This window comes from Molossus molossus, unplaced genomic scaffold (genome assembly GCF_014108415.1).
Source record: "Molossus molossus isolate mMolMol1 unplaced genomic scaffold, mMolMol1.p scaffold_m16_p_3, whole genome shotgun sequence".
NCBI lineage: Eukaryota > Metazoa > Chordata > Mammalia > Chiroptera > Molossidae > Molossus > Molossus molossus.
Window position 1 is genome coordinate 117,099,267 of NW_023425366.1, and position 21,948 is coordinate 117,121,214.

General features: G+C 50.4%; 3 protein-coding genes across 11 annotated transcripts in view; 2 read left to right on the forward strand and 1 right to left on the reverse strand.

Annotated features, from left to right (window-relative positions):
• The window catches only part of GLYR1 (glyoxylate reductase 1 homolog), a 43,171-nt gene extending 37,060 nt beyond the window's left edge, over positions 1–6,111 (forward strand). For 5 of the 7 annotated variants that reach the window (XM_036279144.1, XM_036279147.1, XM_036279145.1 and 2 more), the window contains one exon: positions 4,365–6,111. In XM_036279144.1, the coding sequence (XP_036135037.1) occupies positions 4,365–4,439 (75 nt within the window). In that variant the 3' untranslated portion in view covers positions 4,440–6,111. Of the gene's footprint in view, positions 1–4,210; positions 4,312–4,364 lie in introns of those variants that run through there. The other 2 variants (XM_036279151.1, XM_036279146.1) reach the window with 2 other exon arrangements.
• A 734-nt stretch (positions 6,112–6,845) lies between these two features.
• Positions 6,846–13,359, forward strand: ROGDI (rogdi atypical leucine zipper). Of its 3 annotated transcripts, none has more exons than XM_036279247.1 (11): positions 6,846–7,151; positions 7,226–7,297; positions 8,025–8,107; positions 8,272–8,326; positions 9,023–9,103; positions 10,064–10,159; positions 11,572–11,670; positions 12,009–12,122; positions 12,227–12,276; positions 12,363–12,489; positions 12,802–13,358. In XM_036279247.1, exons 1-11 carry the CDS (start codon positions 7,107–7,109, stop codon positions 12,841–12,843), a joined length of 864 nt encoding a protein of 287 aa, XP_036135140.1. In that variant the 5' UTR covers positions 6,846–7,106; the 3' UTR covers positions 12,844–13,358. The 3 variants fall into 3 exon arrangements, with proteins under 3 accessions (XP_036135140.1, XP_036135141.1, XP_036135142.1); XM_036279248.1 differs by having other exon boundaries at positions 13,226–13,351; XM_036279249.1 differs by lacking the exon at positions 11,572–11,670 and having other exon boundaries at positions 12,802–13,359.
• A 349-nt stretch (positions 13,360–13,708) lies between these two features.
• SMIM22 (small integral membrane protein 22) lies at positions 13,709–14,193 on the reverse strand. The gene is made up of 3 exons (XM_036279740.1): positions 14,073–14,193; positions 13,885–13,985; positions 13,709–13,750 (listed from the first exon to the last, which is right to left on the reverse strand). The coding sequence occupies exons 1-3, from the start codon at positions 14,191–14,193 to the stop codon at positions 13,709–13,711; spliced, it is 264 nt and encodes an 87-aa protein (XP_036135633.1).
• Between the last annotated feature and the right edge of the window lie 7,755 nt (positions 14,194–21,948).

The window sequence follows — 21,948 nt, forward strand, 5'->3', positions numbered from 1 at the left end:
ATATTCCAATTCAATGGTTTGGTTCTTGGCTTCACCTACTCTACTATTGCTTCACTGTAAATTATTCTTTATTTTAGTTAGTGCATCCTTCACTTCCGACTGGTCCTTTTTTATGTTGTTGATGTTCTCACATGGTTCCTTGGAGGTCTCCTTAAGTTCCTTGAAGGACTCACTAAGTTCTTCGAGCATTCTTATAACCAGTGTTTTGAACTCTGCATCTGATGTATTGCTTACCTCCATTTTGTTTAGTTCTTCTCCTGGAATTTTATTCTATTCTTTCACTTGGGACACGTTTTTTTGTCTCCTCATTTTGGCTGTTCCCCTGTGTTTGTTTCTATGTATTAGGTAGAGTTGCTATGTCTCCTAGGCTTCCTAGGGTGGCCTATTGTAGTAGGTGTCCTGTAGGATCCAGTGACACAGCCTCCCTGATCATCTCAGCTGGGCCCTTGAGATGCACCCTTAGTGTGGACTGTATACATTTCTGTTGTAATTGATTCTTGATTGCTGTTGGCACATCAGTGGGAGGGATTTTACTCAGGCTGGTCAGCTGCAAGACCTGACTGTGCCCACTGACCACTGGCCTCTGCCTCCCTTGGAGGATCAGCTGTGTTAAGGCCCACCACACAGAGCAAGGTTTACTTCAGCAGGGCTCTGGTACCCACTGAGTCCACTCAATGAGTGTGTCACTTGTGGAGGTGGTTGGTTGGTGGCACTTCACTGTGGTCTGAATCTGTCCACTGGGTGTGCTGGCACTGTGGCAAGGTCAGCCTCTGCCTGTGTTCTACCCATGGCCACCCGGCACAAGCTACAAAGTGATCTGCAGGTGGCTGCTGCTTGTGCTGGACTTGGAAGTACCTAGGAAAAGCCAAGGTGTGAACCAAGACTAGCTGCTGTTGGTGCCAGGCCTGGGGCCACTTAACCAGAGGTATGGGGCTTGCTGAGACCAGGTGCTGCTTGTTTGAGAGATTTTAGGAAAATCTGAAGCAGGATTTAAGACAGGCCAATCCTATGGTAAAGCCATTGGGAACAGCTTAGGGTGGGCCCGAAGGTTGGGTGGAGCAGGGAATCAGTGGGGGGTGGACCACAGTGTGAGCCAGGTTGCTGGAGTCCCAGATATGGCTATGTCTGCTGCCCCAGGAAAGGGTTCACCAAAGGAGCAATGGCCTCCCACAGCAAGTCTGTCCAGGTGAAAGCTGCCCCTCCAGCTCTTGCCCCAATGCCAAACAACTCAGTTCTTCCCTATATGTTCCTGGAGCCTTTCAAGCTGCCTTTCCAATGCTGGAGCCCAGGAGTGAGTTTGAGTAAGTCCTTGTGCAGGCCCTTTAAGAGGAACTGCCTGGGACTCCAGCAGCCTCAGCCTCAATTCCCATTGGGTTTACAGCCAGAGGTGATGGGGACTTCTCTTCCTGGTACTGGAATCCTGAGCTAGGAGCCTGGTGAGGGACGGGGACCCCTCACTCTTCAGGGAGGACTTTCTCAGCCTTTCTGGGAGGATTTTTATCCTCCACACATGGGTTTAGGACCAGCCCGTCTGTGCCTCTGCCCCTCCCCACCTCTGCCCCTCCTACCAAGCTCAGTGTGGCTGCTGCTTTTATTTCATAGTTGTAGGACTTCCATTCAGTTCGATGTCAGGTGGTTCTGAATGATGGTTCTGTAGTGTAATTTTGATGTGGCTGTGGGAGGCGAGTACCACGTTTACCTACGCCACCATCTTGACTGGAAGTCCTCTTATTTCACTCTTTTAGATTGCAGTACAATTTCACGTTTCTCATGTTTGTTTCACCTGTGGGTTCTCTCTTGGCAGTAGATTCCTCATGTACTTTATCACTTATTTGTTGATGAGTTTATCTTTAACTGTAGTTACTTTTGAAGGGTTCTGTGTGTGGTTTGTGTTGGAAATACTTCTCTATGAGGTGATTTCCAGCTTGCCACCACTCTCTCTCATTCGCTTGGAAATAGACATTTTGGTTAATTTCTCAGTGGAGCATGGCACTTTCTGGCCATTTGTTTGGGTAGTGTGACTTTAGGCTCTCTACTGATTGGATCATAAAGTTAACTAGTCTGTTAACATTTAGTCTGTCTTTAAGTCTGTTGTGTGGTTAGATTCAGAGCTGTTAGTTTATTATTTGATTGCTGTTTCTCCCTTCTGGCTTATGTTTGTCTGTTTCTCCTTTCTTACCTTCTGTTGTGTTGTTTGAATATTTTTTTAGAATTTCATTTTAGATACTTATTGGCCTTTTTTTTCCTTTCTTTTTTTAGAGAGAGAGAGGAAGGGAGAGGGAGGAAGAGATAAAAATACCAATAAGGGAGAGCATTGATTGGCTGCCTCCTGCACATCCCCTACTAGGGATTTGGCCCACAACCTGGGCATCTGCTCTGATCAGGAATTGAACTGGCAGCCTCTTGGTGTATGGGTCAATGTTCAACCACTGAGCCTCACCAGCCAGGCTCTATTGGCTTTTTAATAATGCATTATTTGCCTTGGCCAGTTTGGCTCAGCAGTTAGTGCGTCAACCTGCGGCCCAAGAGACCCGGGTTTGGGTCATGCAGGTGGCAGCCACTCGATGTGTTCCCTTCACATCGATGTTTCTCTCTCTCTCTTTTCCTCGCTCTCCCACTATGTCTGAACAAAAAACGGAAAAATATCCTCAGGTGAGGATAAAAAATAATAATGATGCATTATTTTTTTTCTGTTTTTGCTCTAGGGATTGCAATATGCATTTAAATTTATGGCCTACTTTGAGTTAATAATTACTGAAAACATAGATCCATTTACCTCTCTGAACCTCACCCTTATTATTTTTTTTAATCCTCACCTGAGGAAATTTTTCCATTTTTTGTTCAGACAGGGCAGGAGGCAGAGAGAGAGAAGCATCCAGTGGCTGCCACCCACACGACCCAACCAGGGCCAGGGACAAACTGCAACCGAGGTACATGCCCTTAGCGGAAACCAAACCCGGAACTCTCTGGACCGCAGGCCGACACTCTAACCGCTGAGCCCAACTGGCCAGGGCCTTCACCCTTATTAAGGCAGGTTTCTCAACCTGGGCACCATTGACATTTTGTGTGGGAACTGTCCTGTGCATTGCAGGATGTTAACAGAATTTCTGTCCTGTACCCACTAGATATTAACAACACCTCCACAGAAATTATATCTAGACATTATCCCTTGGGGGGGCAAAACTCCCCAGGTTGAGAACCCCTGCTTTAAGTTACAGCTGTCCTATGTGTTATATCTGCCTTTGTTTTAAACCCACCAGACAATGTTGAAATGTTTTGCTTTAAGTAGTCATATGTATTTTAAATTAAGAGGAGAAATAATTTTATAATTTTCCTAATTTATGATTTGCAGTGCTGTGCATTCCTTCCTGAAGAATTGAATTTCTCTCTGGTGTTATTTCCTTTCAGCTGGGGGAACTTGCTTTAGCATTTCCTGTAATACAGGTCTGCTGGTGACAAGTGTTTTTTTTTTTTAATCTGAAAAGGTCTTTATTTAGCCTTTATTCTGAGTTGACAACTTCACCTGAGCTATAATGGACACTTAATTATGGTGGCTCGAACTGGACTATATTTTTGTTTTGTTTTTTTGTTTTTAATGCAACCAGCCATGTGAGGGAGGTACCTTGTGTCCAACTGCATTTCTTCAGCATGACTGGATGCCATACCACCCTTGTTGAACGAGGGCTTTTTAATTCTTTTCATACTTCTTTATATTCACCTAGTATCTCCAGGGCAGCTGGTAATTACCAAGCACCATACTAGGCTCTGGCAACAGGTTGGTGCACATTCTAATGGAACAAGGCACAAAATAAGCACCTAAGTATTTAAACAAATAATAATTTCAGATGGTCAGAAATATGAATAAAATGTAATAGAGGAATGAGATAGAAGTGACCAGGGTAAAAGGGTACAGTTGCTGCTATAGATGGGGTGGTAGGAAAGAAGGCCTTTGGAAAGGAGCCAGCCATGCTGAGGGAAGGACGTCCTCTGCAGGGGAAAGGGCAAGGGCAGGAGCCCGGAGAATAACATGGGAAGTCCTTGGAGGGTCTTCAGCAGGAAGGGACATTGTTATAATTACTAACAACACTGAGCCCTGCCTCTGTGCTGGCACTCTGAACATTATACATCCTTCACTCCATTTAATCTCCCCATAACCCTATTACCTTGTCCATGATATCAAAAAACAATGGCTGGGGCATTTTATCCAAAGTCAGGCCAGTCAGCGAAGGAGCCAGAGGTCACACCCAGACAGCCTGAACTCCAGAACCTACCTACCTAACCACACCTAAACCACCTCCAGGAAGCAGATCCATGTCTTTAACAGCTGTGTGGTGAGAGACTGAGCCCATCTCATTTTTTTCCAGGTATACAAAAGAGCCAAGGCACTGGACCAGTCTGACAACGACATGTCTGCCGTGTACCGGGCCTACATACACTAAGCTCCCACTCCCCCTATTTTCCCTCTGACCCCCTCATCCTCACATGGGGTTGGGGTCCTGGGACTTGACTCTGGACCAGTCGACCTGTCTCCATCTCCTTTTATACAGACTTTGAGACTTGCCATCAGCACAGCACACAGCATTACTCCTCTCCTGAATGTCCTGGGATGGGGAGGGGTATCAGCAGGATTGGCCTGTAGCAAAGCTCTTGAGCTGGGCACTGGCCCCCAAACCAGGTGGCTGTGTGTTCACACACACACACACACACACACACACACACACATCCACCCACACTGGCTCTTACTCCAGGATAGAAGCTGCCCAGAAACTGCTGCCTGGCTATTTTTCCCCCTTCTTCCAAGCTTGTCTTATCTCAGACCCCTTCCATTTGAGGAACTAGAATCAGCAGTGAGAACTGGAAGCCTCCCCATTGCTTCCCTCAGAGCGAAGATGCTGTGGTCACATCCACATTCCCAGCTGGATTCCTTGCAGAGAGAGGCTCTGGGCCAAGATGAACCAGCACAGACTAAATGGAGGATCCTGTGGGCCCTCCAACCTCAGTTGACCATCTGATGATGATTGTCATGTTTAAGCTACCAACGTGCAGCCAACTCCAGAAATGCCTTTGTGAACTGAAAAGAGATTGGCAAAGTCAAGCGAAGACAGGGCTCTGGCTTTCCAGGGAGAGCGTCAGTCAGCCTGTAGGTTGAGCCTCACAGAAAAGGCTGCCCTCCTCACTGTTCTTCAGCACCCGAAGTCGCCATCACTACAGAGCCCTGGGCTGGGATCAGACTTCCTTGCTTTGGTGTAGGGGGAACCTCACTCCTCAGTAAGCTGTTTTAGTATTTAGATTTGCATTCCAGCCCTTGGGAAGGGAGTCCTGAGGGCCACCAGAGGGAGAGGGATGGGCTTCTTCCTGTTTCCATTATGCCACAGACTTCACATGGTCTTGAAGAGCCACTCTGACCCAGGCGCCCTCATAGTGGTCCCACCTTCTCCAGCCTGCCCCTGCACAAGCCCTCTGCATGCCCACTTTTCTCCATTCTCTTCCCTTTCCTCTTTTCCTCCCATGGAGACAGTATTTCTTCCTGTCTGTCCCTTTGACTCAGACCCAGCCTGACCAACCGACGATGACCATTTCTTAGGCTCAGCTCTTGAAACAGAATGAGTGTCTTCACTTCAGCCAGCAGCTTGGTCTTCGGTGCTTCCAGGGCCCTGAGGTCTGTCAGGAGGGAAAAGGAGAACTGGGCCTGACTGAACCTGAAATAATGGCCCCTCAGAGGTGGATCCAAGACATCCTTGAATACCTAGTATTTCTCCTTGGACAGGGGACCAGAGGGGGTTGGAATGTGGCTAAGAAAAAGGAGAAGTCACCTGAAGGATGTCAGTGTTGTCTCCCTCTGCATGGGTTGGATTTTCCAAAGTCACACTTTGCAGAAGGTCAACATTTATAGTGAATATGTAATTATATATAAGAAAGGTGGCCACACTGATGTGGGTCTCTCCCCCTCACAACCTTGGCCCTTTTCCACTGATCAGAACCCAGGTTTGTGGATATCAGAAGACATGGGGGTGTGGGAGACAGGGATGATGCCTGTGGGATTTTGGCACAGTTTATTTCACTGGGATTTTGAATTCTTTTCTGTCTGAACACAAAGCCTGTTCTAGTCCTAGCTGGACACTGGGGAAGGGGTTGGGGGGAGTGGGGAAAGATGCTGTAATGAAACTGGTTAGTCAATGTTGTCTTAATATTGTTCACAATTCTGTAAAGTTCCTTTTTATGAATATTTCTGTTTAAGCTATTTCACCTTTGTTTTGAAATCCTTCCCTTTTAAGGAGAAAATGTGACACTTGTGAAAAGCTTGTAAGAAAGCCCCTCCTCCTCCTCCACCCATTTTGTTCCCCTTTAAATGACAAATCTGGTAATTAAGGTTGTGAATTTTTATTTTTGCTTTGTTTTTAATGAACATGTCTTTCAGAATAGGATTGTGTGATAATGTCTAAATGGCAAAAACAAAACATGACTTTGTGCAATTAACAAAAGGCTACTGCAAGCAGAATAAAACGTTTCTTGGTAACACAACTGTGACTGATTGCCTTGGCGGTGGCCTGTGCCTAAACACCGACCGCCCAGCGACGGACGGAGGAGGGCAGAGGATAAGTCAATGGGGCAGCGACCTGACCAAGTCTGCCCCGGGCTTTTCCTGGACCAACGGAACCAGAAGGCGGATGGCGAGTCCGAGCCGCACCAAGCTACCCCGTCGGCCAATCGCAGGGCACCGTGAGAGCAAGCCATTCTGCCAGCCAATAGAGCGCAAGTAGGTAAGGGCGACCTATCAGAGCCCGGAAGAGGCGGGACGAGGGTCTCAGCATTCCAGCCAAAGAGCAGTCGTGGATGCTGCGCCCGCAGCGGTGCCGGCGGCGCCCCGGGCAAGCCGGCGGGAGCGGGTTCTTACAGCAGGCAGCCTACTTCCATTCCGCAGTGTCGTGAGCGGGGGGCGGAGCAGGCATCCGCTCAGCCAGTCGGCGGAACAGGGAGGTGGTTTGGGGGCGGAATTTGTTCCCATTTAGCCAATCGGCGACAGAGGTGGGCCCGGGGCTGAGTACTGACCGAGGCGGTTCGCGGATCGCTGGCCTAAGACCGTAGCTGGACAGCAAGCAGCGGCGATGGCGACCGCAATGGCACCGACGGTGGTGGAGCGGATAGTACTGGTGAGTCGCGGACGGTTGGGCGGGGCAGGGTGGGGGCAGCAGGCCCGGCGGCTGATAGCGGCCTGTCCTGCCAGGAGGAGGAATTCCGCTGGCTGCTGCACGACGAGGTGCACGCTGTGCTGAGGCAACTGCAGGACATCCTAAAGGTAACGACTTGCGGGGCGGCCATGGGCCTTTGCACGCGCCCACCCTCCCCAACCTCTCCTGGCGCGGCTCCTCCCCCGGCCGGTCCTGCCTGACACCCGGGTGCTTGCTGTATACGCGTTGTGGGGTGTTCAAACGGGGCTTTGTCCTCAATGGGCTTGGAGTCACATCGGGGGCGCCTACAGATAATTACCCGATTCCACAAGTGGCTGTGTGAGCTCTGTGGGCCTGGATTGAGCCAAAGAAGACGGGGCAGGTCTTCTTTGAAGCAGTGACATTTAATCTGAGATCAAGAAAAAGGAGAGGTAACAGCCCCTGCCTCAAGGGTTGTCGTGACGATAAGCCAGTCAACTCACAAATGTCCAGGCATTGCCTGGCCTGGCCAGAACTGTGGGTTGTCATGACTACTGTGGTTCCTTGGCCCTGTTCCGAGCACCCGAGCACCTTAACCAAGCTGAGAGAGTATTCCTGTTCTGTAGCCCCACGTTGAGCCCAGGCGCCCAGGCGCCCAGGGAGTGTGGAAGGAGCAGGTATTGACTGGGGTAGGACCTAAAACTCTAGCCGCGGGGGAGGAGCGAGAGCAACGGGAAGGTACCCTGGAGGCTTGGGTAGGGTATTCCTGTGAGGCCAGCCCACCTTTCCTCTCCTAGCCAACCTGGGAGTGGGACTTCTGGAAGAAGCACTGGGCTGAATTGGGTGAATTTTGCCCCACTTCCCTCTGTCCCCCAGGAGGCCTCTCTCCGCTTCACTCTGCCAGGCTCAGGCATGGAGGGACCTGCCAAGCAAGAGAACTTCATTCTGGGCAGCTGTGGGTGAGCCCTGGCTTGGCCAGAACCCCTGGGACGGGCCCCTTAGGGAGGGGTGTGACACGTACGTTGGTACATTCTGTGACAGACAGCCAGAAGCAGCCCACTGGGAGGGTTGGGTGGGAGGAGGGATCTGCTGCAGGTTCTGTTCTGACCTACATGTGTTGTAGCACAGACCAGGTGAAGGGCGTGCTGACTCTGCAAGGGGACGCGCTGAGCCAGGCGGTGAGTCCCTGGCCTCTCTCTCCTTTCCAAATGCTGGAGAAGCCAGTGGGGAAGAGTGTGGGGGGCCTTCTGCTTATCTCTGCTCTGCCACTGGCTGACTGTGTGACTGGGCAGGATCCTTGACCATTCTGGACCTCAGTTTCCTCATTTGTAAATGACAACAACCCCCAACCTTCTCGTGAGATTAGTGTGTGGTTTCAGTGAGAAGTACAGGAAGGGGATTTTTTGCACATGGCCCAGCCCAGAGTCTGGGCCCCATGAAGCATAGGCATTGGCAAGATTAGGCTAGCCCCAGATCGAAGTGGAATCAGCTAACATCTGAGCTCCATCTGCACCCGGCCCTGTGCCAAGTGTGCCAAGGTGTGGGAGAAGGTCCCTCTCCTTCACAGTGGGTGTTTAGTCCATTGGCCTCTGCAAATTTCTTTGTCTGCCCACAGTCGCACACCTCCCAGCTGAGGCCACCTTCCCCTTTCTCAGCTTTTCCCTTTCATTACTTTGTGGTTCCTCTTGGGCCTGAGTTCCCGTTTCCTGATCTCCCTGTTCAACCCCCCAATGGCCAAGATGTTGGGAGTCCTTCCCTGCCACAAGTGGCTGGGGGCTAAACCACCACTATTTCTGCCCCTGGCTCAAAGGCTCAGAGTGGCCAAAAGCAGAAGAGCATCCCTTTGCCCAGCTAATCCCACTCTCACCTATCAGGATGTGAACCTGAAGATGCCCCGGAACAACCAACTGCTGCATTTTGCCTTCCGGGAGGACAAGCAGTGGAAGCTGCAGCAGGTAACCAGGCCCTTCCCCAACCAGAACTCAGGCCACAAGGACAGGCAGGGGCAGGCCTGCACAGTGGTGCTAAGGCCTCCAGGGCTGGACACTGGGGATTTGCAGCCACAGCAAGCCTGGTAGGATGCTGCCTAGCAGCAAAGTTGGGGTGGGTGGGGCCTAGGGCTCCAGAGCTTAGTCTTGTGGGAGGTGGAGAACCTGTCTTTAAGTCCCCAGGCCTCAGCCAGAGCCTCAGGGATCCCCCTGAACAAGTCATTCCCTGCCCAAAGCCTCCAGGAGCTTCCCATGGATCTTTCTTTTTTTCTCTGTTACCAGTGTTTTCTATTTCTCCCCGTCCTAGGACTACACCACACTATTGTCTGTGTCCATGGACCATGCATATATGCATATCTATTTTTTTGCCCCATGGCTCTTGAAAACAAAGTCCCTGCTTCCTGTCAACTTCTATGTGACTGGGCCCTAGCCTCTACTCCCCCCACAACTGGCCACCAGCAGTTTCCACCTTCAGTCCTTTGCTCTTGCTTGTCCTTCTACCAGCTTTTCTCATTACAAGAGTGATAAGTCTCAGCTCGAGAGAATCACCTCCCTGGGGCCTCCTCTGACCCCCAGCTAAAGAGGCTCCCCCACCCCCCTCCGTCACCCTGTTTATTTCCTTGTGCAAGTCAAGCAGTCTGTTTCTTGTGCCTTTACTCTGTTACCATCTGTCCTCCTTTAGAAAGTGAGCTACAGGAGGCCAGGGGCCAAGCCTGCCTCAGTCTGTGCCATATGCCAACACCCAGCCAGGACAGGAAGCCAACAGCTGTAGGGGAGGAGTTAGGCAAGCAATACCCACCCACCCCTTCAAGGATGACTGTCCCTTGGAGTGGAGGCCCATGGGCTGGGGCCCCAAGACTGTGGCTGCTCTGACTCTGGCATCTCTCCCAGCTGGGGCTCAGACCACTCCATGGGTACTGTTTTCAGATCCAGGATGCCAGGAACCATGTGAGCCAAGCCATTTACCTCCTCAACAACCGGGATGAGAGCTACCAGTTCAGGACAGGAGCAGAGGTCCTTAAGGTGAGTTTCCTGCAGGGACAGGGGAGCCAGATTTTCCACACTCGGCCCTGACCTCTGGTTCCCTGGAGAACTCTGCCCCCATGTCCTCAGGTAAAGCTGATAGTTAACCCTTCACCTCTCAGTGTACACATGTCTCAGCCACAGTCAAATGGTTCACAACCCAAGCTCCAGAATCAGACCTGGGTTCTGATCCTAGGGCCTCCACTATAAGCTGTGCAACCTCGAGTCATTTACTTAGTCACTATGTGCTTCAATATCCTCCCCTGTAAAAGGGGGACAAGATATAGTGACTACCAATTGTTATAATGCAGGTAAAGTGGCCCCTAATAAGCGCTCAGTAAATAGTAGTTGTTAGGCCCGGCCAGTGTACCTCAGTGGATTGAGCATCATCCCATGGACTGAGAGGTCCTAGTTAGATTCCTGGTCAGGGCACATGCCTAGGTTGCAGGATTGATCCCCAGTAGGGGACATGCAGGAGGCAGCCGATCAATGTTTCTCTCTCTTTCCCTTCTCCTCTCTCTAAAAAAAATCCATAAAAACATGTTTTAAAAAATAGTAGCTGCTAGTAGTAGTACTAGCAATAGAAAAAAACCCATGTAATTAATCAAATTAATTCACAAAGCATGGAGGGAAGAGCTGAGTCTGGATGCCCCGGACTTACTTTGTGTCCTCAGGTGGTTCACCTACCCTCTCTGGACCTCTGATTCTTCATATGAAACTTGGGACTAGATAGACTACGGTCCCTCCCAGAACTGTGACCACCCTCGGGGAGCTAAGCTGCAGCCTCCAAGCTTACTCTAAATAGTTTTGTTTTTCCTGGGAACCAGGTCATGCTAGTACCCACAGCAGCACCTGAAAACAGTGGAAGCTGGGGCTCTGAGGAGTCCAAGCCAGCGCTTTGCTCCATAGTAAAGGAAAGGGATGAGTTCTAGATGGTTCCACTGTTCGCTAGCTATGTGACCTTACCCCTTCAGAGCCTCAGTTTCTTCACCTGTGAAAATGGGGTTGGTGCCTGACTTAAGACATCAACTCAGCTGTCCCCTCACTTCCTCCAGGAAACCCTCCCTTGCCCCTTGCCACTTGCCCCCTCATCCACCAAGCCCTCATGCCCTGGGACTAACTCCTGGCATCTCATTCCCCATTGGACCAATCCCCAGGATCCCATGCAACAGAACTTCCTGGATGGGTCGTACGCAGTACAGACACCCTACCCTCCTCCCCCAGCTGGAGCCCAATTACCTGCATTTTTAACAACACTCCCACTTTGGGGGAGTTCAGTTCCTGAGACCAGGACCACCAGGGCAGGAGCTGGAGCCACCATAACTTTGTCACTCCTTGATGAGTGGGGGACGTGATCAGGACCAGGCCGCGCTGCCCTTGCAGCAGCTATGACCAGCCCCCTCTCCTCCCAGCTGATGGACGCCGTGATGCTGCAACTGACCAGAGCTCGCAACCGGCTCACCACCCCAGCCACCCTCACTCTGCCTGAGATTGCTGCCAGTGGCCTCACGGTCAGTGCCTCGGGCCAGGAGAGCAGGGCCTCTGGAAAGGGACACTGAGGTGCCAAGGGGTCCTAGAAGCCCCAAATTGTCATCAGTAAGAGTTCTGTGTCTATGCACAGTTTGCTGGGATAGGGTCCTCAGCTTCCTTCCTGTGCCCCCCCAACCCCAAACATCACCCCTGGTCTGAGTCAGTGGTTCCCAAGCCTGGCAAAGCAGGAAGTTACCCAGGGCACCTAGGAAGAGTCTGGATGCCCCAGTCCATAGGATGAGGGCTGAGTCCTCCAGGTAGTTCTTGGAAGGCCTCTGCCTGCCCTGTCCTTATCCCACTTGCCTGCCTTCCCCCTCAGCGGATGTTTGCCCCTGCCCTGCCCTCCGACCTGCTGGTCAACGTCTACATCAACCTCAACAAACTCTGTCTCACCGTGTACCAGCTGCACGCCCTGCAGCCCAATTCCACGAAGGTGAGCAGGACCCCACCAACTCCTAACCCCACCTCTGCCCCGCACCAGCCCATGCCCTGCAGCCCTGAGGGCCTGACCTGGGTCTGGTGTGCTCTTCCACCTAGAACTTCCGCCCTGCTGGAGGCTCTGTGCTGCACAGCCCTGGGGCCATGTTGTAAGTACACTGTTGGGAGGGGTGCCCTGGAGTGCCCTCTGCACCTCAGGGGCTGGGGGCTCAGGGACCCAACCCTCTGCCTGCAGTGAGTGGGGCTCTCAGCGTCTGGAGGTGAGCCATGTGCACAAAGTGGAGTCCGTGATCCCATGGCTCAATGATGCCCTCGTCTTCTTCACCGTCTCCCTGCAGCTCTGCCAGCAGCTCAAAGATAAGGTGAGAGCTTGGGAGTGGTGGGGTCTGGGCTGGGCCACAGTCTCAGGCAAAAGAGGCCAGCCAAGCATCAGGCTGCTTAGCCCCTTCGTTTGGGGGGATTCCAAGGGCTGTTGTCTCAGGTCCAAAGCACCCCCATATGCACTCTCCACACAACAGGCTCATGGGCCATGGTGCTGCTGGGCAGCAGTACCCTCTGCCTGACACAGTACCCTGAGATAAGCTTGAAATCTCACCTGAGTCACAGGGTGTATCAGCGGCCAAGGCCTCCAGCACCACCACTTACCATGTCCCCCCACCTTCCTCCCTCCCCAGATCTCGGTGTTCTCCAGCTACTGGAGCTACAGGCCTTTCTAAGCAGAGCCCAAGAGCCTGTCCCCCTGAGAAGTGGCGCCTACCTACAGTGTCCCTGTCCCCACCACACACATCCCCTGGAGTGCCGGCCAGAGCCAGTGCTACAGGCGAATTACTTTCCTCCTTGCCTGTTCTGCCCATCACATTTGCACAGATGGGAGTGAACACAAACCTCTGGAATGAAGGGAAGCTGACTTGATTTTTGTCTTGGGTGGGGGTGGGTCAGGAAGGTGGGGTCAAGAGGTGGCCCACATTCCAAGCCCTGCCCTTTGGACTCAAGGTGGAGCGCAGCCCAGGGCTCTCCTTCCTCCCTGCTTAGCTGTCTGCTTGCTGAGCTGCCCCAGGTGAGAGACAGCGCATTCCTCCTCCCTCCTCCCGCTGGAAGGTGAGGAGTAGGTGGTGACCCTAAGCTGTGAATTGGGAGAGGAGGAGGATGAAAGAGCAGACAGAAGCCACCCACCAGGGCCTCCAAGAAATAAAGATCATCCAACTTTGCCTGGACCTGTCTGTCTGTCTCTGTTTGAGTGGTGTCCAAGCTGGAGGTCCCTGATTTTCAGGGGCTAGGTGGAGTACCCAGTTGCTGAGTGGAATGGTGGACAAGGGTTCTGCCTGGGGGTTTGAGCCCAGCTTTCCCTCCCATGGGTTGCTAGATGGCCTCTAGCGAGTTACTTAAGGTCTCCTGATGACAGCCATGCCGGTTGAAGTATATGAGGGACCAGGTGAGTGCATAGATGGAGTGGTGAGTACCTGCATTGCCCACCCCTTGATGGGAGGTTGGAACACACTTCAGACTCAGGCTCTGGGCAAACAGGCGTTGTTACTGTCGCCCAACAGGACATGTGAGCAGAGGGGTGGGGGACTCGCCTCATTAAGGTTCCAGAGCCAAGTTATTCACTCCCATGGAGTTTTCCTGTAAGAGAGGCAGAGAGTGGGGCCAGTGGGCTTCAGTCCTCATTGCCCTGCTTGCACCCATCTAGAGGAGGCCCAGCAGCCTCTCCTCCACCCCAGTGCAATTCCTGGCCTGCCTGGGCCAGCGGGGCTCACCTGCTTGGCAGTCCCTTGGGGTCCAGAGGAGCGGTGGCGTTGGCAGCGGGAACAGCAGCAGCAGTGGAGACAAGCAAGCAGCAGCAGGAGCGACACAGTGCCTGGGGGCGGGACAGGTGTCCAGACATGGCCCTCCACCTAGGGGTGGTATGGGAGGCTGCTGGGCCAGAGCCAGAGACCATACTCACCCACGAAGATGAGGAAGATAATGAAGGCAGCGGTGTCCCACTTGGACTGGAATAATTGATGGCTCTTCCATTTCCCCAGCACTTCCTCTGCTGTTCTAACCACCTCCTCCAGGTTGTCCATCTCAGCTAGAGGGTTCTGAGTGCCACCTGTCCCAGTCCCCCAGAGGGAGCCCCTTAGAGCCCTGGGCTCCTCGGGCCAGACCACATATAGGCCTCCCACAGTCCAACCCCTGCCCCTTTCACACTCCCTCTGGGCCCCAGTTCTGCCCCAGCCTCTCTTCCACTCCTTACTCAGCCCTTCTCTCGGTCCAGAACCTGACCTGGCCAGCCTCTTCTCCACTACCCATAGCAGCCCCACACCCAGACCTGCCTCCAAGTTCCCCCAGCCAGACAGGTCCTAACTTCTGGGAGCATAGACTACTTCCTGCTTCCGGATCTATTCCACCTGAGGTCTTGGCAACCAGTCCCACTCTCCCCAGGGCCAGCCTGGGGCTCTTAGAACTCCAGAGGGCGGGGCCTGTGTCCCAGCAGGTGTGCTTCCTGCTTCCCAATAGCAGCCGGTACTGCTGGACCCCAGAGAAGGCCACAGGCTTGTCAGTCTCCTCATTCCGGGGCCTTTTCACTTTTCCCTCAGTGGACTGCACAAGCAGGGGCTGGGACAGTGGGCACTCAGCTGCTGTTGACTTCATGAATGAAGGAAAGACAAAAAGAAGGGAGGGAGAGAGGAAGGAAGGAAGATTAAAAGGAGAAAGGATATAGGAAGGGGAGGGAGGGAGAAGCTGTATTCATTCCACCACCCTCCCTTGGGCAGCTGGGATATGCTTGACACCAACCATATTAGAAGTCTTGGATCCTTAGATACTTATTTTCTCTGTTTTAATCCTCACAATAACCCTGTGGTTATCTCTCAAAAGAGCTCTTTCCCCAGAACTTGGGCTCCTGACCCTGTCCAGTGAGGCAGCCTTCATTCCTGCATTCTTGTTTGTTTGTTAATCCTCACCTGAGGATCTTTTTTCATTGCCTTTTAGAGAAAGTGGAAAGGAGGGAGAGAGAGAGAGAAACATCTATGTGAGAGAGACACATTGATTGGTTGCCTCCTACATGACCCCAACCAGGGCCAGGAACTGAACTTGCAACCCAAGTACATGCCCTTGACCAGGAATTGAACCTGCGACCCTTCTGTCCACAGACCAACGCTCTAACCACTGAGCAAACCCGGCTGGGGCTCACTCCTACATTCTTGCAGAGCACAGACGTGCCCAGGCACACTAGGGGCCAGCCACTGCTCAGCACTTGAGTTTGGCTGTAAACCAAGTAGACACAATTTTTTGTTCTTGTGGTGCTTATGATCTAGCTGGAAAGAACATATCAGCTAATGTTAGGCTATATATACATTACCTAATTTATTCCTCATGGCAATCCTACAGTGGGTGTTATTGCTATTCCCACTTTACAGATGTGAAAACTGAGGCCTTGAGAAGCTCAGCAACCAGCTCAAGTCACATCAAAGGGATTAATTTCCTGTTGTAGCTGTAACAGTCTACCACAAGTACAGTATCTTAAAACAGTACAAATATATGACCTCACAACTCTGGAGGTTGGAGTCTAAATGGGTTGTCAGGGCTGTGTTCCTTCTGGAGGCTCCAAGGGAAAACCCATTCCTTGCCTTTTCCAGCTTCTATAGGCCACATTCTTTGCTTCATGCCCCATCCTCATCACTTTAATTTCTGCTTTCATCCTCACATCTTCCCTGACTTTACCTTCCTGCCTTTCTCTTATAAAGAACCTATGATTACATTGGCCTCCAGGATAATCTCCCCAGAAAAATTCTTAATCACATTGACAAGGAACCCTTTTGCTACTTAAGGTGACATATTCACAGGTTCCAGGGATTAGGATGGAAATATCTTTAGGAGCCATGATTCTAAGCCAACCATGCCCAGTGAGCAAAGAAGCTAGAATTGGGACCCTGGCATTCAGATCCCAGAACCCTTGACCATCATGGGGTTTCCCTTGCTGAAATCCCCATCTTACACCCTACCTTCATTCCCTCTGTCCCATTCTGAGATCTCAGATTTCTTTTGCAGAAGGAGGGAGAGTAGTTTTGAAGTGACTGGAATGTTCTCTTGCAAAAACGGGGAGGGGATAGGATGCAGCCACTGTGGAAAACAGTCTGCAGTTCCTCAAAAAATTACATATAGTGTTATCATATGACCTGACAATTCCACTCCTAGGTATACACCCAATAGAATTGGAAACAAGTAGTCAAAGGACTGTACACAACTGTTCACAGCAGCACTAACCACAGTAGTCAAAAAGTGGAAACCCAGTGTCCATCAACTGATGAATGGATAAAACATGGTCTATCCATACATTGAAATATTATTCATAAAAAGGAATGAAGGACTTCCGGTCAAGATGGCGGCGTAGGTAAACGCAGCATCGCATCCTCCCACGACCACATCAAAGTTACAACTAAACTACAGAACAACCATCATTCAAAACCACCTGAAATCAAGCTGAGTGGAAATCCTACAACTACGGAATTAAAGCAGCAGCCACATCGAGACTGGTAGGAGGGGCGGAGGCAGGTGGGCTAGTCCCACACCCACCTGTGGCGGATAAAAATCAGGAGGATATCTCGGCTGGGAAGGTCTTTCCTGAGGACTGAGGGGTCCCCGTCCCACACCAGGCGCCCCGCTCAGGGTTCCAGTGCCAGGAAGAGAATCCCCATAACTTCTGGCTGGAAAAACCAGCGGGAACTGAGGCTCAGAGAAGCTGAAGCGGCTGGAGCCCCAGGAAGCTCCTTAAAGGGCCCGCGCACGGACTTATCGGACTCACTCCCTCTAAGCTTGGAGGGGAGGCAGGTCGAGGGGCGCCAGGGACATACAGGGAAGAACTGAGCTGGTGCGAGGGCTGGAGAGGGGGCTTTCTCCGAGATAAACGTGCTGTCAGAGGCCTTTGTACCTTTGGTGAGCCCTTCCCTGGGGCGGCAGACAGCCGCCATATCTGGGACTCCAGCAACCTGGCTCACACTGGTAGCCCTGCCCTGGTGACTCCCTGAGGCCCCGCCCCACCCAACTTTCAAGCCCATCCAAGCTGTTTCCAGTTGCTTAACCATAGGATTGGCCTGTCTGGGATCCTGCTTCAAGTTTTCCTAAATTCTTTCAAACAAGCAGCATCTGGTCTCCATAGCTCCATACCTCCCATTAAGTAATACATAGAAACAAACAGAGGGAGGCAGCCAAAATGAGGAGACAAAGAAACAGGTCCCAAATGAAAGAACAGAAAAAATCTCCAGGAAAAGAACTAAGCAAAATGGAGATAAGCAACCTAACAGATGCTGAGTTCAAAATACTGCTTATAAAGATGCTCAATGAACTCAGTGAGAACCTCAGCGAACTTAGTGAGGGCCTCAAGAGCATAAAAAAGGACCAGTCAGAAATGAAGGAGGCACTAACTGAAATAAAGAATACTTTACACAGATTCAGTAGTAGAGTACGTAAAGCCAAGAAGCAAACCATCAATTTGGAATATAAGGAAGCAAAAAACACCCAATCAGAACAGCAAAAAGAAAAAAGAATCCAAAAAAATGATGATAGTGTAAGGAGCCTCTGGGACAACTTCAAGCATGCCAACATTCACATCTCGGGGGTGCCAGAAGGAGAAGAGAGAGGACAAGAAATCGAAAACCTGTTTGAAACAATAATGGCAGAAAACTTCCCTAACTTGGTGAAGGAAACAGACATACAAGTCCAGGAAGCACAGAGAGTCCCAAACAAGATGAACCCCAAGAGGCCCACACCAAGACACATTATCATCAAAATGCAAAAGGTTCAAGACAAAGAGAGAATCTTAAAAGCAGCAAGAGAAAAGCAGTTAGTTACCTACAAGGGAGTTCCCATAAGGCTGTCAGCCAATTTCTCAAAAGAAACTTTGCAGGCCAGAAGGGAGTGGCAAGAAATATTCAGAGTGATGAAAAGCAAGAACCTACAACTAGATTACTGTATCCTGCAAAGCTGTCATTTAGAATCAATGGCCATATAAAGAGTTTCCCAGACAAGAAAAAGTTAAAGGAGTTCATCACCACCAAACCGTTATTATATGAAATGATGAAGAAAAAGATAAAATATATGAACAAACAAAATGGCAATGAATATATATGTATCGACAATGGAATCTACAAACAAAATGAACAGGCAGAACAGAAACATTCTCATAGATACAGAGAACATTTTGTTGGTTGCCAGATGGGAGGGGGGTTGGGGGAATAGGTGAAAAAGGTGAAGGGATTAAGAAGTACAAATTCATTGCTAGACTGACAAACCTCAAAGGGAAAGGGTTTGGGAGGTGGGAAGAAATAAACCAAAGAACTTATATGCATAACCAATGGACACAGACAATAGTATGGGAAAAGGTGGGAGGGGGGTGGAAGTGGGGAGGAGGGGGTCAATGGGGGAAAAATGAGGAACATCTGTAATACATTCAACAATAAAGATTTAAAAAGAAGAAGAAGAAGAACAAATGGGTTGCTAGACTGACAAACCTAAAAGGGAAGGGGGGTGGGAAGAAATAAACCAAAGAACTTATATGCATAACCAATGGACACAGACAACAGTGTGCGAAAAGGCAGGAGGGGGGCAGGAGTGGGGAGGAGGTGGTCAATGGGGGGAAAACGAGGAACATCTGTAATACACTCAACAATAAAGATTTAAAAAAAAATTTTTTTTAAAAAAGGAATGAAGCTCCCTGGCCAGTTTGGCTCAGCGGTTAGAGCATCAGCCTGCGGACCAGAGAGTCTGGGTTTCGGTTCCCGCTAAGGGCACGTACCTTGATTGCAGTTTGTCCCCAGCCCCAGTTGGAGTCGTGTGGGTGGCAAACAGTCTATGTATCTCTTGCACATCCATGTTTCTCTCTCTTCCCCCCCTCTCCCTCCTGCGCTTTCTGAAGATAAAAGCAAAAATGTCCTCAGGTAAGGATAAAAAAAAAAAGGAATGAAGCACTGCCCTGGCCGGTTTGGCTCAGCAATTAGAGTGACAGCCCGCAGACCAGAGTCACGGGTTCAATTCCGGTCAAGGGCAGGTACCTCGGTTGTGATTTGATCCCCAGCCCTGGTTGGGGTCATGCGGGAGGCAACCAATCAACCTGTCTTACATCGATGTTTCTCTCTCTCTCCCTCTCTCCTTCCCTCCCTCCCACTTTACCGGAAAATCAATGGAAAAATATCCTCGGGTGAGGATTAAAAGAAGGAATGAAGCACTAATACCTGCTACAACACGTATGAACCTCAAAAACATGATGCTCAATAAAAGGCTAGTCACAAAAGGCCACATTTTATATGATTCCATTTATATGAAATGTCCAGAACAGGCAAACCCATAAAGACACAAAATAGTGATTGCCAGGGGATGGGGGATGGGGGAGTGAATGGTTAGTGGTTATGGGGTTTCCTTTTGGGGTGATGAACATGTCTCGGAACTAGAAAGAGGTAGTTTTGCAACATTGTGAATGTACTAAATGCCACTGATCTGTTCATTTAAAAATTGCTCAGCAGTTAGAGCATCAGCCCATGGACCAAAGGGTCGAGGGTTTGATTCCTGGTCAAGGGCATGTACCTGGGTCGCAGGATCAGGTTGTGCAGAAAGCAACCAATAGATGTGTCTCTCTCACATAAATGTTTCTCTCTCTCTCTCTCTCCCCCCTCCCTTTCTCTCTCCCTTCCACTCTATCTAAAAATCAATGGAAAAATATCCTCCAGTGAGGATTAACAAAAAATAAAAGTAAAATGGCTAATGGTTAATTTTATGTTAAGTGAGCTTTATCTGTTGGGAAAAAAGCAGGGAGGGAAGCCAACAAATTCAGCCCTCACCACCCCCCCCCTCCCCCTTGGCCTGACTGGGTGGTCAAAAGGCCCACGGTTCCCTCTGCACCCCACTGGCCCACAGTCTTACAATCCAGACTCCTAGGGGCCTCGTTTCTTCTTTGTCACACCCATTATGAAAGTAAAACCTTGTTGAAGAAAATCTGGGAGCCCTGGCCAGTTTGGCTCAGTAGTTGAACATTGGCCTGTGGACCAGAGAGTCCCAGGTTCGGTTCCCGCTAGGGGCATGTATCACAAAAAGAAAGGAAGAAAGGAAGAAAGGAAGAAAGGAAGAAAGGAAGAAAGGAAGAAAGGAAGAAAGGAAGAAAGGAAGAAAGGAAGAAAGGAAGAAAGAAAGAAAGAAAGAAAGAAAGAAAGAAAGAAAGAAAGAAAGAAAGAAAGAAAGAAAGAAAGAAAGAAAGAAAATCTGGGAAATTCCATGGTATTAAAAGACAAAACCACTCATACAGGCCTCAGTCCCAAACAGAGCAATGATGGGGTAGGGGGGCTTCAGGCAAATCAGATCCCCAGACTCGGATCCTGGCCCCAGCTCTTAACATCCACCTGTGAGTGACATGACCTCTCTCTGCCTCATTCTACTCTGTGTGTGAGAACAGTATCCCCTTTCCTCAGGGTTGGAGGATTGACTGGAATAATCGAAGTGTTTCTCTCACTCAACGTGTGGCTGTGAATCCCTCCAGTTCTTTGTCCTTAGTATACCTTTGGGGTCCCCGGTCATCCTCACACTGCTCAGACCACTTCTCCCAGCCAACATAGCCAAGAATATCTTGCAAATAACTGCAAGCTTTCTGCAAACCTGACCCACCAGTTCACAGTCCCTGTGGGTACCCCTGAGGCTTTCTTCCCAACATTTTTCAGAATCCAACATCACTCACATGTGATGGTTCTCCTGGAGGAAGTGCTTTCTCTGCAGAGAGGCTTATTTCCTTAGGAGACATTCCCAGAAGCAGAATGTCCTTCCATTCAAGGCCAGACCATGTGTCACGGGCACCCTTTGGTCACCCGCACATAAAATTCTCATTTGCTTTGATGAGGCCAGCCTTGCGAAATCCCTCAAGAGCTGTGGAGTTGTAATCTGATAGATGTTTCTACTGGGACTGGAACCATGTTCGGGGCAGACTCTGTGCCCGTCCTCCTGCCCTGGGCCCTGCCCAGCCCACTCTCAACACCCAAGCCTTAAGAGTAAAGGGTAAGCCTCTTGTCAGAGGTGTAGAAGGTGGGGGAGTAGAAGAGTGTGTGCAGAGAGGGACAGAAGGCTGGTCGGAGCGCAGGACAGCTGAGATAAGTGGACTTGGGCAGAGTTGGTGAGTCCCAGTGGACATAGTGGGTGTCAGTAAATAGTTGTACTGGCACACAGTCACACCCTCCCCTTTACTTTTCTGCTTTCACAGCTGAAGGGTAGTTGCAACAGAGATCTTACAATCTGCAAACCCTGATATCTATATACTGTCTGAGAACTATTTACCGACATCTGAGACAGAGGATTGCTTAGGGCTTGCAAACTCAGGTGCCAGAAAATGGGAGAAATAAGTGAGTAAGCTGGACTTGGTATAAGAAACATCAGGGAGTCCAGCTGGTGTGGCTCAGCGGTTGAGCGTCCACCCATGCACCAAGAGGTTGCCAGTTCGATTCCCGGTCAGGGCACATGCCCAGGTTGTGGGCCTGATCCCCAGTGGGGGGCATGTAGGAGGCGGCCAATTGATGTTTCTCTCTCTCTCCCTCTCCCTTCCTCTCTCTCTAAATCAATAAAGGAAAATAATTTTTTTTTAAAAAGTGCCCTGGCTGGTTTGGCTCAGCTGTTAGAGCATCGGCCTGCGGTCCAGAGAGACCTGGGTTCGGTTCCCGCTAGGGGCATGTACCTCGGTTGCAGTTTGTCCCCAGCCCTGGTTGGTCGTGCGGGTGGCAGCCACTAGATGTGTCCCTTTCACGTCGATGTTTCTCTCTTCCTCTCTCTCCCTCCCACTCTATCTAAACAAAAAATAGAAAAATGTCCTC